The 14,208-nt window shown below is 45.4% G+C and overlaps 1 protein-coding gene across 2 annotated transcripts in view; it reads right to left on the bottom strand.

The window, feature by feature from the left end:
* Window positions 1–14,208, bottom strand: part of LOC141917667 (lens epithelium-derived growth factor-like) — a 117,606-nt gene that overhangs the window by 31,490 nt on the left and 71,908 nt on the right. For both annotated transcript variants that reach the window (XM_074811047.1, XM_074811046.1), the window contains exon 7: window positions 653–731. In XM_074811047.1, coding sequence (XP_074667148.1) covers window positions 653–731 — 79 coding nt within the window. The remainder of the gene's footprint in view (window positions 1–652; window positions 732–14,208) is intronic.

Here is a 14,208-nt window from a genome sequence, read left to right as displayed (position 1 = left end):
TACAATTAAATCATTGCTACTTTCAGAAACAAGTACTGCAGAACTATTAGCAAAATCTTTCAAATTACATGCTGCTTCTAATAGCTATATTTTCTTCTCAGTTGTCTATCGGTCTACAGAGATTTCCTTTAAACACCTTTTCAGCAAAATCTCTCCAGCTCTTCACTTGTTTTCACTGTCCTCTGAGCTCCTCCCTCTTTTTTTAAAAACTTGTTTTATGGATATTCTGACACAACTTAAGTAACAATTTTATACATCTTTGATTAATATAAACCTTTGTGAAGCCACAGTGAAACAGAGGTCTTATTGCATAGTCTGTAAGTTAGCAGAATCCTATGGAGGCTTTCCTAAAGGTGATACTTGCAAGGGGATACAATGATCCTTATTTCAGGGGACTGATCATAAACATAAACATTTTAAGGCCCTTTGTATGCTAAATTGCTAAATACTTCAGGTTGCCATGTAGGATAGTTTAGATATCTACATATATTTATATATATATATATATTAAAAAAAATGGAAGTTTACATATTAGGAAATATGTAATATATGTAATACTCTGGAGAGCTGGGGGTAATAAATCCTCCAACCATCTCTATTAAGTTATTTTGTATGGGGAAAATAAATAAAATGCCTTTTTGTTTAAAGTTACCTGCTGGTCTTCCTCTTTTAGGGCTTACTTCTGAAGTCACAGCCACTACAGCTTCTGCAGCTTCAGCTTGTTTTTCAGCCTAATTTAAAGAAAGCAATTCACAAATTAAAACCATAGACCCTTCCTCCGCAAAGCAGCTATTTCTTACTTGATTCCTAAAATATTGCATAAAATATATTTCCAAACCGCTAAAAAATAAGCAGTTTAAGTTTAGTAGAGTAAGGATGCATAAAAAGCCCAATAGTTTCTGGATAAAAATTCATAAATATTTGGGACAAAGCACTCTGTTTATAAGGGGAAAATAAGCCTTAAATGATTGTTGCAGTGGTCACTGCAAACAACCTGGAGCAATATGCTGCAATCATTCAGGTTTTATAACTCAGCAGAAGAAACCCCACTGCTAAAATCCATAAGAAGGATGTGAAAAGTTTTCTAGCAAACCAATACATTAGTGCTGGTTGGAGCAAAAGGAAGCTACACGCTTGAATGTGCACACTGCTGATGGCATGGTCCTGCAGTCAACACAAACTTCCTTCTCTTTTTCCAGCACAAAAAGAATATTGGATTCCATTTTCTACACTTCCAAGGGCATTGAGTTTGGTACTGGTACCAGTGTCAGAACTACAGTAAAAAACTGTTTTGACTTACTATTCAGGAACGCCTGAATGGGATACAAATCAGATCCTGAATAACTGCAGTTCACAGCTTGGCATGTTGACTTGAGCCCAATTGGTGTGTGGGGGTGTGGCGTGTGGGGGACTGTCCTCTCAAGGAGAGAAGCTGGCATCACTAACTGCTTCAGTCTTACAAACTTCATCTACTGCTGAATGTGCATCAACACACTGAGAGTCTAGTCTTATTCCAGGTCAATGAACTTTAAAATAAGACTTACGTCTAAAATTCTTTATATGGCTATTAATGTTGCTTTATTATTTTTCTAGAACATCGGGTGAAGAGAGCGAGCTTGAAAATCCAAAGGAATCTCTTTGAAAAGGAATGATGCCACTGGAGTCTTTTTTTCTTTTTTCTTTTTTTTTTTTAATACAAAATAAAAGTTATTAAGTTTTGCATTTGAAATCTATGGACCAAAAGTTTTAAAAATTTTATAAGCATAGTATTTTAATGTTAAATTTTGTGGAATAACAGCCCCTTTAATCTTCATTTGAAAAGTATTTAAATGCTTTGCTGATGGTTTTATCCAGTATTAATAAGCAATACACATCTCAAAATCCCATTCAGAATACAGGAGACAGAGTTGTAGTATGTTTTAATCTGACTCCTGTATGTTTGTCCAGTTAATAGCAGGAAAGAGTGTAAATAGTTTTTCAGCTGCTTAATTGCTTCATTTGTATAAAACATACTCTCTTCCAGTCATACTGACCTGTTAGTGTGTAGTTTTTCAACATGTGTCAGGATGGCTTTTTACTGTGCTTTGTACAAGTTGGAAACATTGTTTTTATAGCAGTTAATGTTAAAGTTTATTTTTGTTCTTGTAAAACATTGTACCAAGTGATGCTATGTACCAATTGTACCAATTCATGCTGCGTGAATTCTCATAGTATGCTTTTGGTATTATAAGATGTCATACTAGGAAGAAATCTGGTGTTTTCACTGAACCTATTGATTCACATTGGTTAGAAAACAATCTTGAATGCTTTTTTAAAAAATTAAAGTCTTTAAGAATCAACTTCTTTGTATGAGTTTAATGTTCAAATTGTATAAATTAAGGCATTCATAAGGGCCATAACTGTTGGAATGTCTAAATCAAAGTTGTTAAGAACTTTTCCTTGGTGAGAACTTGAGGAGTTTAGAACTTAGGTTTTCCAAAAAAAACCTTGTAAAGATTTCTGAAGGCAAGAAAGGAAGGAGACAGAGAAGCGCTACACTTGTAAAATCCCTCATCTCTGCCCCCACTCTTGTGCAATCCCCAGCCCCTTGTGCTCTCTCTCTTTCTCTCTGCGCCCCCTCTCTAACCCCTGTGCTGTCTCTGCCCCCTGTACTCTCTGCCCTCCTCTGGTTGCCTTGGCCTACTGAGCTGACATCACTCAAATAACTAGACTGATGTTGGAGGCCCACTGTTTGACCTTCGGTATGTTGCTATGTAGTCGTTAGGGTTGTAACTTTTGTTAGATGAAGCACAACGAAGCAGGTGTTATAAAAACCCACATAATTGGCAGAAATAGCAGAACTAAACTTATACAAGAATATTTGCCTGGCGACTTGCTACACCAATCAACGAGCGACAGGTCAGAGCAGTCCAACAACAACTAAAGATGAAATAATCTGGAAGGTGCTCTCCACCTCATTAAAACACATCCACCTCAGCCCGAAGGGGGGCAGCATGACTCTGCCTTTGGGGATGCCGGGGACAGACACCCTCAGCACCCTACTCCTCCCAGCCCCTGACAACTGCTGCTCCTGTCAGCAAGGAAAGGGGAAGTAGAGATAGCCACTTTTCCTGTAACTTTGTAGTGTTCTTTGTAGGAGTCTGGGCCGCGCTGGGAGAAAGTTAGTGCAGGCAGAAGAATGCAAGGACGAAGACAAGGCCAGCAAAATAAGGCTGGCAAAAACACACAAGATAGCAGATAAGTGAGAAACACCTGTGGTCAGCAAAAGCACACAAGTCTGAGCAAAACAGGGTATGAGACAAGGGAGTTTTGGCAAGTTTTGGGCTTTACGTGCTAATTGCAATTAACCAATGCAAATGCTTGTAGAGGCGCGTGAACAGCGCGTGTAGATGACCTGTAGCCTATTAGAAGATAGATGAGTGCGTGTACGGAACTTAGTAGAATATAAATGTAACCAGGATTGGGAAAAAAAAAGATGGACGACCTGATCATCACATTGGTGTTGCATCGTTTCTGTTCCCGCATGGAGAAATAAGGACCCCGGCTAATGGTGACCCCAATAGTTCTTTGCATTAATAATCACTCTTTCACGGGGACAATAAATATCCAAACTCCTTCACACGGAACCAATTATTGCATAGTAATCAATGCATGTGTTTAGTCTGTCCAGACCTAAACAATGACATTACTAAAACTGCTGTCAGAAGTAGGATCCAAAGGAAGCTATGGACTGTGAAAAGAGGACTGTACAGCTGTAGTGCATCCAACAGTTGTCCACAATGCAGAGACCACCTACAGCTGCCAAATTTGTTTGCCCGAGTGTAATCTTGCCTGAGTGTAATCTTGAAGGTGGGCGCTCAGGGGTAAGAGTCTGGCAGGAAGTACGTTTAGTACTCCTACTTGAGGTAGGATAGAACAAACATTTTGAAACTTGTTCTAACATAAGAGCAAGGGAATCTGGGAAGTGACTCTTGAACCTCCAGTACCTGGATGGGATGAGGCTCCGTGCCTGGTTTGGATGCGTCCTACAACGGCTTGGGAACTGAAACCGAGGCACACCAAGAGCCTGAAAGAATTTGCAACCCAAATGGGAAAAGGCTTTACAGAATCATCTAGGTTGGAAAAGACCTTGAAGATCATCTAGTCCAACCATCAACCTAAATCACTGACCGTTCCCAACTACACCATATCCCTAAGCACTATGTCAACCCGACTCTTAAACACCTCCAGGGATGAGGACTCCACCACTGCCCTGGGCAGCCCATTCCAACACCTACCAACCCGTTCTGGAAAGAAATACTTCCTAATATCCAGTCTAAACCTTCCCTGGCGCAACTTGAGACCATTCCCTCTTGTCCTATCGCTTGTTACTTGGTTCAAGAGACTCATCCCCACCTCTCTGCAACTGGGCTGGACTGGGAACATAACAGGGAACTATTTGTAGCTCGATGGGCTCATGAAATGTCAGGACATATAAGATGAGCTGTCACCTATAGCTGGCCAAGAGACCAAGGGGTGGACTTCTCTAAAGATTCTATTATACAAATAACAAAGGACTGAAATTTGTGCATTAGTGAAAAAGCTAAACAACAAAAAATATTGAGGCATGGAAGATGACATTTAAACCACCAATTTGGAGATGTGTGGCAAGTAGACTACATTGGACCTTTGTGCAGGACTACTAGGGGGCATCGATAGGTCCTAGACATGGCAGAAATGACTACAAGCTGGCTGGAGACTTACCCAGTGACCCATGTCACTGATAAAAGCACAGTAGTAGGTCTCTGTCCTGGTTTTGGCCAGGATAGAGTTAACTTTCCTTGGGCTGAGAGGGAGCACAGCTAGAGGGCCGGGCCCGGATCGATCATTGGAGTATTCCATATCATGTGACGTCATGCTCAGTATATAGGCAGACAGTGCTCTCTCAGTTTCCGTTTTGGTTTCGGTTTCCCGGTCGGTAGGCCGCGGGATTTCTGGTGCGGTCGGGGTCGCTGCTGGGGGGGGCGGGCTGCGTACCGGTCGCCAGTCGGTAAGCCACTGCTGCATTTTACCCGTTTGGACTTACTATTGTTACTGTTGTTTTGTTACTATTACTAATTTTTTTTTTTTTATTCAACCCACGAATTTCTTTTTTTTGTCCCTCCTCTATCCTCCTCTATTTCACCGGGGGGGGGGAAGTGAAGTAAACGACTGGTCATGTGGTGATTGGCTGCCGGTCGAGTTCAAACCACGACAGTCTCGAAAATTAATTTTGTGGAGACATGGTACACCTGAAAGAATTGAGTCTGACAATGGATGTAATTTCAAAAATGAAATGATAAAGTTAAGAACAGCTGAACATGGAATTGACTGGATATATTGTATTCCCTATTATCCCCAGGCCTCGTGAAAGGTAGAATGGCATAATGGACTCCTGAAAACCATGCTACAAGCCCAGGGAAAAGGGGATATGAGAAACTGGGATGTTCATTTGGCAGAACCCGCTTGGCTTGTAAACACTGGAGAGGCATCATCCCAACCAGGCCCAGGCCAGGCTAGACCTGTGTTACCTCCCTAAGTCCAACTCTCCCCTTTTAGATTGAAGGCTTGAGACATAGCTGATCGAGATGGTTATATTTACTGATTAAGAGACACACCTTTAAAAAGCTAATAATACCTTAGTTGGCTAACAAACTCACCACTATTATTAGGAATATTAGTACACAATTATATCACTGCAAGTAATATTGAGTTAAGATTTTATTGCTTATTATTGATACAGTTATATTACTATAAAGAAAACTTATAAAACACACACATAAGTGCTATTAAGTTGCAATTCTATTGCCTTTCCTCCTGCACTTAGTAGTAAGGCACAAGTCTATTCCTCCATACAAGTTTATTCCTTCTTACTCCATCCTCCCACACCAAGTCATCTGGACATAGGCCTGACGGAGAGTCCAGCAGGTTGTCCAAGGGGGTTCCCTCCAGCATCCTGGGGAGCTTGGGTCTGCAGGTCAGCTTCACCACCGTCTGTAGGCCTCTGCACTTCTACCATCGCAAAATCCCCCAGTTCTTTGTCCTCCACCTGATTTTATACCTTATTCCCCATTTTTTCTTTTCCTGAACACACCTTTTAACCACCCCTGCAACCTCCTTTTCTCCATCCAAACAAGTCCCAAACAAACATTGCACCCCTAATTACATTTTCCTCATTGGTCCCAATTCTGTTATATCTATACCCAAATTCGGTGTTTCCGACACTGTTACCTAGGCAATTCTGGCCTAATATGGTATTAGTACTAGATGAAGGTGGCCTTGCATCCCAAGACTCCTGTACGGGGTCTGGCTGGGATGGAGTTAGTTTTCTTCATAGCAGCTTGTATAGTGCTGTGTTTTAGATTTGTGACCAAAACAATGCTGATAACACATCAATGTTTTAGCTATTGCTGAACAGTGGTTGCACAGCGTCAAGGCCTTCTCTGTTTCTCACTCAGAATAACAGAATCACCTAGGTTGGAAAAGACCTTGAAGATCATCTAGTCCAACCATTAACCTAACACTGACCGTTCTCAACTACACCATATCCCTAAGCGCTATGTCAGCCCGACTCTCAAACACCTCCAGGGATGGGGACTCCACCACTGCCCTGGGCAGCCCATTCCAACGCCTAACAACCCATTCTGGAAAGAAATGCTTCCTAATATCCAGTCTAAACCTGCCCAGGCGCAACTTGAGGCCATTCCCTCTTGTCCTATCACTTGTTACTTGCTTCAAGAGACTCATCCCCAGCTCTCTGCACCCTCCTTTCTGGTAGTTGTAGAGGGCGATGAGGTCTCCTCTCAGCCTCCTCTTCTCCAGACTAAACAACCCCAGTTCCCTCAGCCGCTCCTCGTACGACATGTGCTCCAGGCCCTTCACCAGCTTCGTTGCCCTTCTCTGGACACGCTCGAGTCATTCAATGTCCTTTTTGTAGTGAGGGGCCCAAAACTGAACACAGTCATCGAGGTGCGGCCTCACCAGTGCCGAGTACAGGGGTAAGATCACTTCCCTGTCCCTGCTGGCCACGCTATTGCTGATACAAGCCAGGATGCCATTGGCCTTCTTGGCCACCTGGGCACACTGCTGGCTCATGTTCATCCGGCTGTCAATCAGCACCCCCAGGTCCCTCTCTGACTGGCAGCTCTCCAGCCACTCCTCCCCAAACCTGTAGCGCTGCTGGGGGTTGTTGTGGCCCAAGTGCAGCACCCGGCATTTGGCCTTATTGAAACTCATGCAGCTGGCCTTAGCCCATCGCTCCAGCCTGTCCAGGTCTCTCTGCAGAGCCTCCCTACCCTCAAGCAGATCAACACTCCCACCCAACTTGGTGTCATCTGCAAACTTCCTGAGGGTGCCCTCGATCCCCTCATCTAGATCATCAATAAAGATGTTAAACAGGAGTGGCCCCAAAACCGAGCCCTGGGGGACACCACTCGTGACCGGCCGCCAACTGGATTTAACTCCGTTCACCACAACTCTTTGGGCCCGGCCATCCAGCCAGTTTTTTACCCAGCGAAGCGTGTGCCCATCCAAGCCACGAGCAGCCAGTTTTGCCAGGAGAATGCTGTGGGAAACGGTGTCAAAGGCCTTACTGAAGTCAAGGTAGACAACATCCACAGCCTTTCCCTCATCCAATAAGCAGGTCGCCCTGTTGTAGAAGGAGATCAGGTTTGTCAAGCAGGACCTGCCTTTCATAAGCCCATGCTGACTGGGCCTGATCATCTGGTTGTCCCACATGTGTTGGGTGATGGTAATCTCTGCCTGCCCTGCCCTGGCCTGCCCCTGCCTCCCCCCCCAGTGAACAGATTGTGGGTGCACAAGAGGTTGAGAGGGGACACAACCAGGACAGCTAACCAAAGAGATACTCCATGCTATATAACGTCATGCTCAGTAATAAAATGGAGAGGAGAGGGGTTTAGGTAGGTTAGCCATCCTTTGCTCAGGAACTGGCTGGGCATCAGTGGCATGGGAGGTGGTGAGTGACTGCCTTTGCATCACTTGTTTTGTTTTGTTTTCTTCCTCTCTTCTTCCACTTCTCCTTTGCTTCTTAATTTTTATCTCAACCCATGAGTTTTCTTGCTTTTACTCTTTTCCTTTTCCCCCATCCCACTGGGGGTGGGGAGTGAGCGAGCGGCTGGGTGGTGCTTAGCTGCCTACTGGGGTTAACCCACAACAACTCCCTCCTGACTCTATGGTCCATGATGGTTATATTTTGTTTCCTTTATATGCTTTTTGGACAGAATTATCTTACTTTAGCCTTGATACCCTTACCTACTCCTAATTAAGCACAAGCAGTTTGCATACCAGAGCAATGACATAACCCAGTTAGTGCTCACACCATACTTCTGCCCTTGAAGAGTTTTCATCACACCTCTGGTTCCCATCAGAGGCCTTAGCTAGTTTTGAAGCCTAATATTCCAGTGGGACCTCCTGCTCACAGCCTGTCAGAACAGTAGCTGGAGATAAGGTTCCGATCGTGACAGGCCACGATTGGATGGGAAACATGATTGTTTGGGCTGTCACCCCCTTAGGGAAAGGGAAAACACAGGGGTGGGTGGGTGGTAGTGTTTGTACATGAACCGGGACATACAGCATGAGTAATATTACAAAACAGAAAAGTTAAATGTGTACCTACACACACACTGACTGTAATTAACCCCCTGTGAACCTCATTATACACAGAAAGATGAACCCTATTTTGGTATGGACAGCAGTCTGGACTTTGACCTTAACAGTGGCACAAACAACCACCCCCCAGTGCTGGTCGCAAGCTACCACGCCACTGTGGAATGAGAGGGAATCATACGAAATGAACTGTAGCGCAAAAAAAAAAAAAAAATATTGGAGGATTCACGGTATGGTAGGAAATTGAAGGGGACTGTATTACTGTATAATAATCCCTAAAGATAATACAACCCAGTTAACTCAGAATAGCAGCCAGAGCGGAGCAGGTAAAAATGAAGCCTGATATGTAGGCTATATTAGTGAACAGAAAGGACTTCTCACCAGTATGATGACTAGACTTAATTGGACCACCAGCTTCACAAGTATTTATAAATGTACCCAAAAAAGTCTAAAATTAGAATTTTAATATGAGACCCTATCTAATGGAAGAAACACAAACCAACACTAGTGAACTAACCTCAATATTATCTTGGCAAAGAACGTGGTGAACACCACAATTTGTAACACCACCCTCCAATATATTTACCATGGGCAAGTGGCAAACTTTACTTGGAGCAATCCAATAAGAGAAAGAGTACCACATCAAGTGGGACTGGAATGTAAGTTGACACAATACCACCTGTGCACCTCTTATTATAAGGATTCAACATGCCATTTTCCCTGAACAAGAAGAGCTAAGAGAGACATATCAGGATTGCTAGGACTTGGAGGAGTTGCCCTAAACACCATGGATATCCAAGCCCTCCAAGCCCAGCTGCAACTGGTTGGACAACTAACCTCTTGGTGCCTTGAGGGGCTAGCTAAAGCTGCCATCCAATTAGAAATGACTCACCTCCAATTGCACTGAATAGAAAGACAGACCCGAGAAGTCATGAAAAATGTATCTAAGACTATTTCTACTGGTGTTCAGAATGACTCTTTGGACACTACCTGCCAAAGTATGCAACTGGCCACTTTACTAATAATGAACAAGTATGGTTAACCTGCAAAGGAAAACATTGGGATAGCGGAGCCCACATGTTACATCTTCCTAATACCTCAATAGGAGAAGTACTTAGCTGTGAGCTGCGCACCCGAGATGTGAGGGCACATCTAAGAATTAGGTGGAAAAACCAACCTGTGTGGGCTACATACGTTCAAGGAGTGGAATTACCAGTCATAATGGCTGGTCAGTTATGGACGCATGGCTCGACATCTCCATGGCTATGAATAGACAGTGAACAAAACAAAATTGTCCCTGTAAGCATTTGAGATAGGGTCCTATGCCAAACTCCTTCATGTGGATACAATTATTGCATAGTAATTAATGCATGTGTTTAGTCTGTCCCAACCTAAGCCACGACACTGCCTCTCTCTCTCAGCCCCTCCTTTTGCCCTCTCTGTCTTCCCCCTTTCTCTCCGTCCCCGATGTTAGGGGTTGCTGAATCCGACAGCCTGAGAGAAGTGAGGCTGCCACAGCTCCATGTCCCCAGGTCCAACCAGTAGTGAGGCTAAGCATGTATTCCCAGTAGGCACACAAACAGAGGTATACAATACAAATAAACTTACACACTGTGGTGGGTTGACCTTGGCTGGCTGCCAGACCCCCACCAAACCGCTCTCTCACTCCCTTTCCTCGGCAGGACAAGGGGAGAAAATAAGATGGAAAAGCTCATGGGTCGAGATAAGGACAGGGAGATCACTCACCAGTTACCATGACGGGAAAAACAGACTCGACTTGGGGAAAAATAATTTAATTAGTTGCCAATTAAAAATAGAGTAGGATGGTGAGAAACAAAGACAAAACTAAAAACACCTTCCCCCCACCCTACCTCTTCTTCCCAGACTCAATTTCACTCCTTTGTTCCTGACTCTTCTACCTCCTGCCCCCATGAGCAGTGCAGGCGGGGGTGGGGAATGGGGGGTTGCAGTCAGTTCATAACAGTTCGTCTCTGCCGCTCCTCCCTCACACTTTTCCCTTGCTCCAGAGTGGATCCTTTCCATGGGGTACAGTCCTTCAGGAACAGACTGCTCCATCATGGGTTCCCCATGGGCCGGTCGTCCTTCTCTGGCATTGTTTTCTTAGCATTTACCATCCTTAAATATGTTTTTGCAGAGGCGCTGTAAAGTCATCCGAGTGGTTCAGTATTGGTGCACAGTCAGTCCATTCTGTCTGTTGCTGAGCCGGCTGGAACTGGCTGTGACCAGCACAGGGCAGTCCATGACCTCCTCCTACACAGGTCATCCCTGCAGCCTGTCCCTGCTACCAAAACCTTGCCAATTATGCCCAATACATCTCTCCAATCCTTCCCCTAATGCGCTAACCCCTCCAGTCCCAACCCTCCCCCCAACCCCAAATCCTCCAAGCCCACCCTTACCCTACCCACCAACCTCTCCAAGCCCAACCCTTTTCTTATCCATCAACCCCTCCAAGCCCAACACCTAGCCTAACCTCCAAGTCCTTTAACCCCCAAACATACCCCCACTGCCAACCCATCTAAGCCCAACTTCCACCAATAGCCAAGCCCAACTCTTCCTCTACCCACCAACCTCTTCCAAGTCCTGACACATCCCCTAACTGCCAACCCCTCTGGCTCCAACCCTCCCCCTACCCATGAAGGACTTCAAAGCCCAACCCATCCAAGCTCATCAACCCCTCCAAGCCCAACTCTCACCTTGCCAGCAAACCCCTCCAAGCCCAACCCTTACCCTGCCTGCCAACCCCTCCAAACCCAAACCGTCAAAGCCCAACCCTTACCCTGTCTACCCATCCCTCCAATCCCAACCCCTACCCTATCCACCAAGCCCTCCAAGCTCAACCCATATCCAGACAGTTAAGCCCTCAAAGACCTACCCTTAAACCTAGCTTCTCACCCCTCTAAGCCCAACCCCTCCAGGCCCATCCCTTAACCCTAAATACCAAGCACTCTAGGCCCAAACCTTACCCTAGCCACCAACTCCCTCTCAGCCCAACCTCTAGCCTAAACCCCAACTCCTCTAACTGCCAACATCTCTAACCACCAACCCTTGTAAGCCCAAGGCCTAGCCAACCCGCCAATCCCTCCAACCTCAACTTTTACCCTTCCTGCCAACTCCTCCAAGCCCAACCTGTACCCCTAGCCTAAAACCCAACCACTCTGACCCCAACTGAAAGCAGCTCAAGCCCAACCCCCAGCCTAACCCCCAACCCCTCTAAACACAAGGCCTAGTCTAACCACCAAACTTGCTAACACCAACGCTCTACCCTAACCGCACCCCTCTAACCAAAACCCTTACCCTAACCACTGACCCCTCTGAGCCCAACCCTCAGCCTGACCCCCCCAACTCCTTAAACTCAAACGCTTTACCCAACCCAAATGCCAACCCCTCTTACCCTGACCCCTGCCCTAACCACCAAAGCTTCCAAGCCCAATACTTCCAAGCCCTGCTGCCAACCCCTCCAAGCTCAACCCTTACCCTGCCCACCAACCCCTCCAAGCCTAACCCTTACCCTGTCTGCCAACCCCTCAGTGCCCAACCCTTTCCATGCCCACCTACTCCTTCAACCCCCACCCTTTCCAAGTATAGCCCGTATCCTACCCACCAACCCCTGCCTGCCAAACCCTCCAAGTCCAAACCCAAATAGCCCAACCCTTATCCTTCCCAACTCCTCCAAGCCCATTAATCATTCCACACACAGCCCCTCGAAGCAAGCCAAGCCTCTCCAAGACCATCCCCTCCAAGTCCAATCCCTCCAGCTCCAACCCTTCTCCTACCCACCCACCCCTCCAAGCCCAATCCTTCCCCTGCTCACCAAACCCAACTCATAACCTACCAGCAATCCCTCTAAGACCAATCCTTACCCTACCCACCAACTCCTGCAAGCCCAACCCATACCCTACCTGACAAGCACTCCAAGACCAACCCTTACCCTGCACACCAACTCCCTCAAGTCAAAACCCTACCCTAACAGCCCATCTCTTTCATGCCCAACCCTTATCCTTCCTGCCAGCCCTTGCCCACTCCACCACAATCTTGCAGTCAAATTTTCTTGAGCGCCTACAATGCCTTTTGCAGTAAATTCTTCTCGCACCCTGACCCAAGCTCTGGGCTTCCCCACACACACCAGCCAAAACTCACTTCTACTGCTATGCTCTCATCTGAACTGTGCACTTCTTAAGGGCACACAGCCATTGCCCACACCAACATAAGTCCTCAGAATCAACTTCTCTTTCCTGCATATGCCTTCCCTTCCACAGCCTATTCTGTTGCACTCTGCAGTTGAGCACCTTGCTTCCCCCTGCTTGACAGCTGAAAATCATGTCTACCACTAAGAGCTCCTCTCAACTGCTCACTTAAAAAGGACACACAGCCACTGCCCACACCAACACAAGTGCTCACAGCCATTTTCTCTTTCCTGCCTGCAGCTGCCTTCTGCAGCTAATTCTTGTTATGCTCTGATTGAAGCTCTGGGCACTCTCCTTGCTCACCAGCCAAAAACCATCTTTACCAACGAGCTGTCCTCTTGACTGTGCAAGGACCTGCAGACACTGCCCATGACAACACAATATTCACACCCAAATTCTCCTACCTGCCTACGCTTCCCTTCTGCAGCCCATTCTTGTCACAGTTCAAAACTCTTGTCTTGTAACACAAGAATGGGCTGAAAACAGCAAGTGTAGTTGACAAGAGAACTTGGCTGTGAGCACTTGTGTTGGTGTGGGCAGTTAGCTGCATGTCTGTCTTTGTAAAGGTATGTGGAAGGAGAGTGTCTGCTCCTTTAATGGTATCTGGTCAAAGGAGACATAAACAAGAACATACAGACACAAACCTGACTGACACATGCACTATGTTGGACAGAAGAGGAAGATTAAAGAAAATTTTGTACATCTTTGTCCACTACATATACTTGTAGCCTTGTTAGTACCAAAAGTATCAAAACTAGTTCTAGCTCATACCACTGACATGGGGATGGATGCAATTAGTCCAGTTTTATATGAATAAGGTCAGGCTCAGACTTAAAAAAAAAAAAATCTTAATCCATTTTAAAGAACTTATGGGAGGAGTTTTCAAACACCTTTTTCATCTGAGCAGAACTGCGCATGCCTGACAGAGAAAATCATCATGGGCCTGGAAGCCATTTTGAGGCCAAAGAACCAGAAAGCTCAAGTGTTTAAATAGTTCAGGAATGAGATCTCTCTTTCAGAGTGTCATCCGAGAGGTTTTTGTCCCTTTGGGAAGTTAAAAAAACCCAAAACACCCACACAATCTTTTGGCTCCTCAGTGTCCCAGGTTGGAGGCTGGATTTTCAATAAGGTATTACTTATACTCTGTTTTTTAAAAAGGAGAAGTAATTCTCATAAGGACATACAAATGCTGCATCTTTCTTTATCTTTCTGATATGCAGTATGCTAATGATTCATGGCATAGCACACTAAGGCCATGGTTATACCTTCCTACTCATTTCTGCTGCCAGCACTAATGCAAGCAAGTTGAATCAGGAAATGGCTTCAACTTAAAATTAGACTTTACCCCACTTTATTCTAG

The sequence above is a fragment of the Strix aluco genome, chromosome W (assembly GCF_031877795.1).
Source record: "Strix aluco isolate bStrAlu1 chromosome W, bStrAlu1.hap1, whole genome shotgun sequence".
In the NCBI taxonomy this organism is placed as follows: domain Eukaryota; kingdom Metazoa; phylum Chordata; class Aves; order Strigiformes; family Strigidae; genus Strix; species Strix aluco.
The sequence above is the reverse complement of the archived record's forward strand: the minus strand, read 5'-3'. Positions and strand labels throughout refer to the sequence as shown.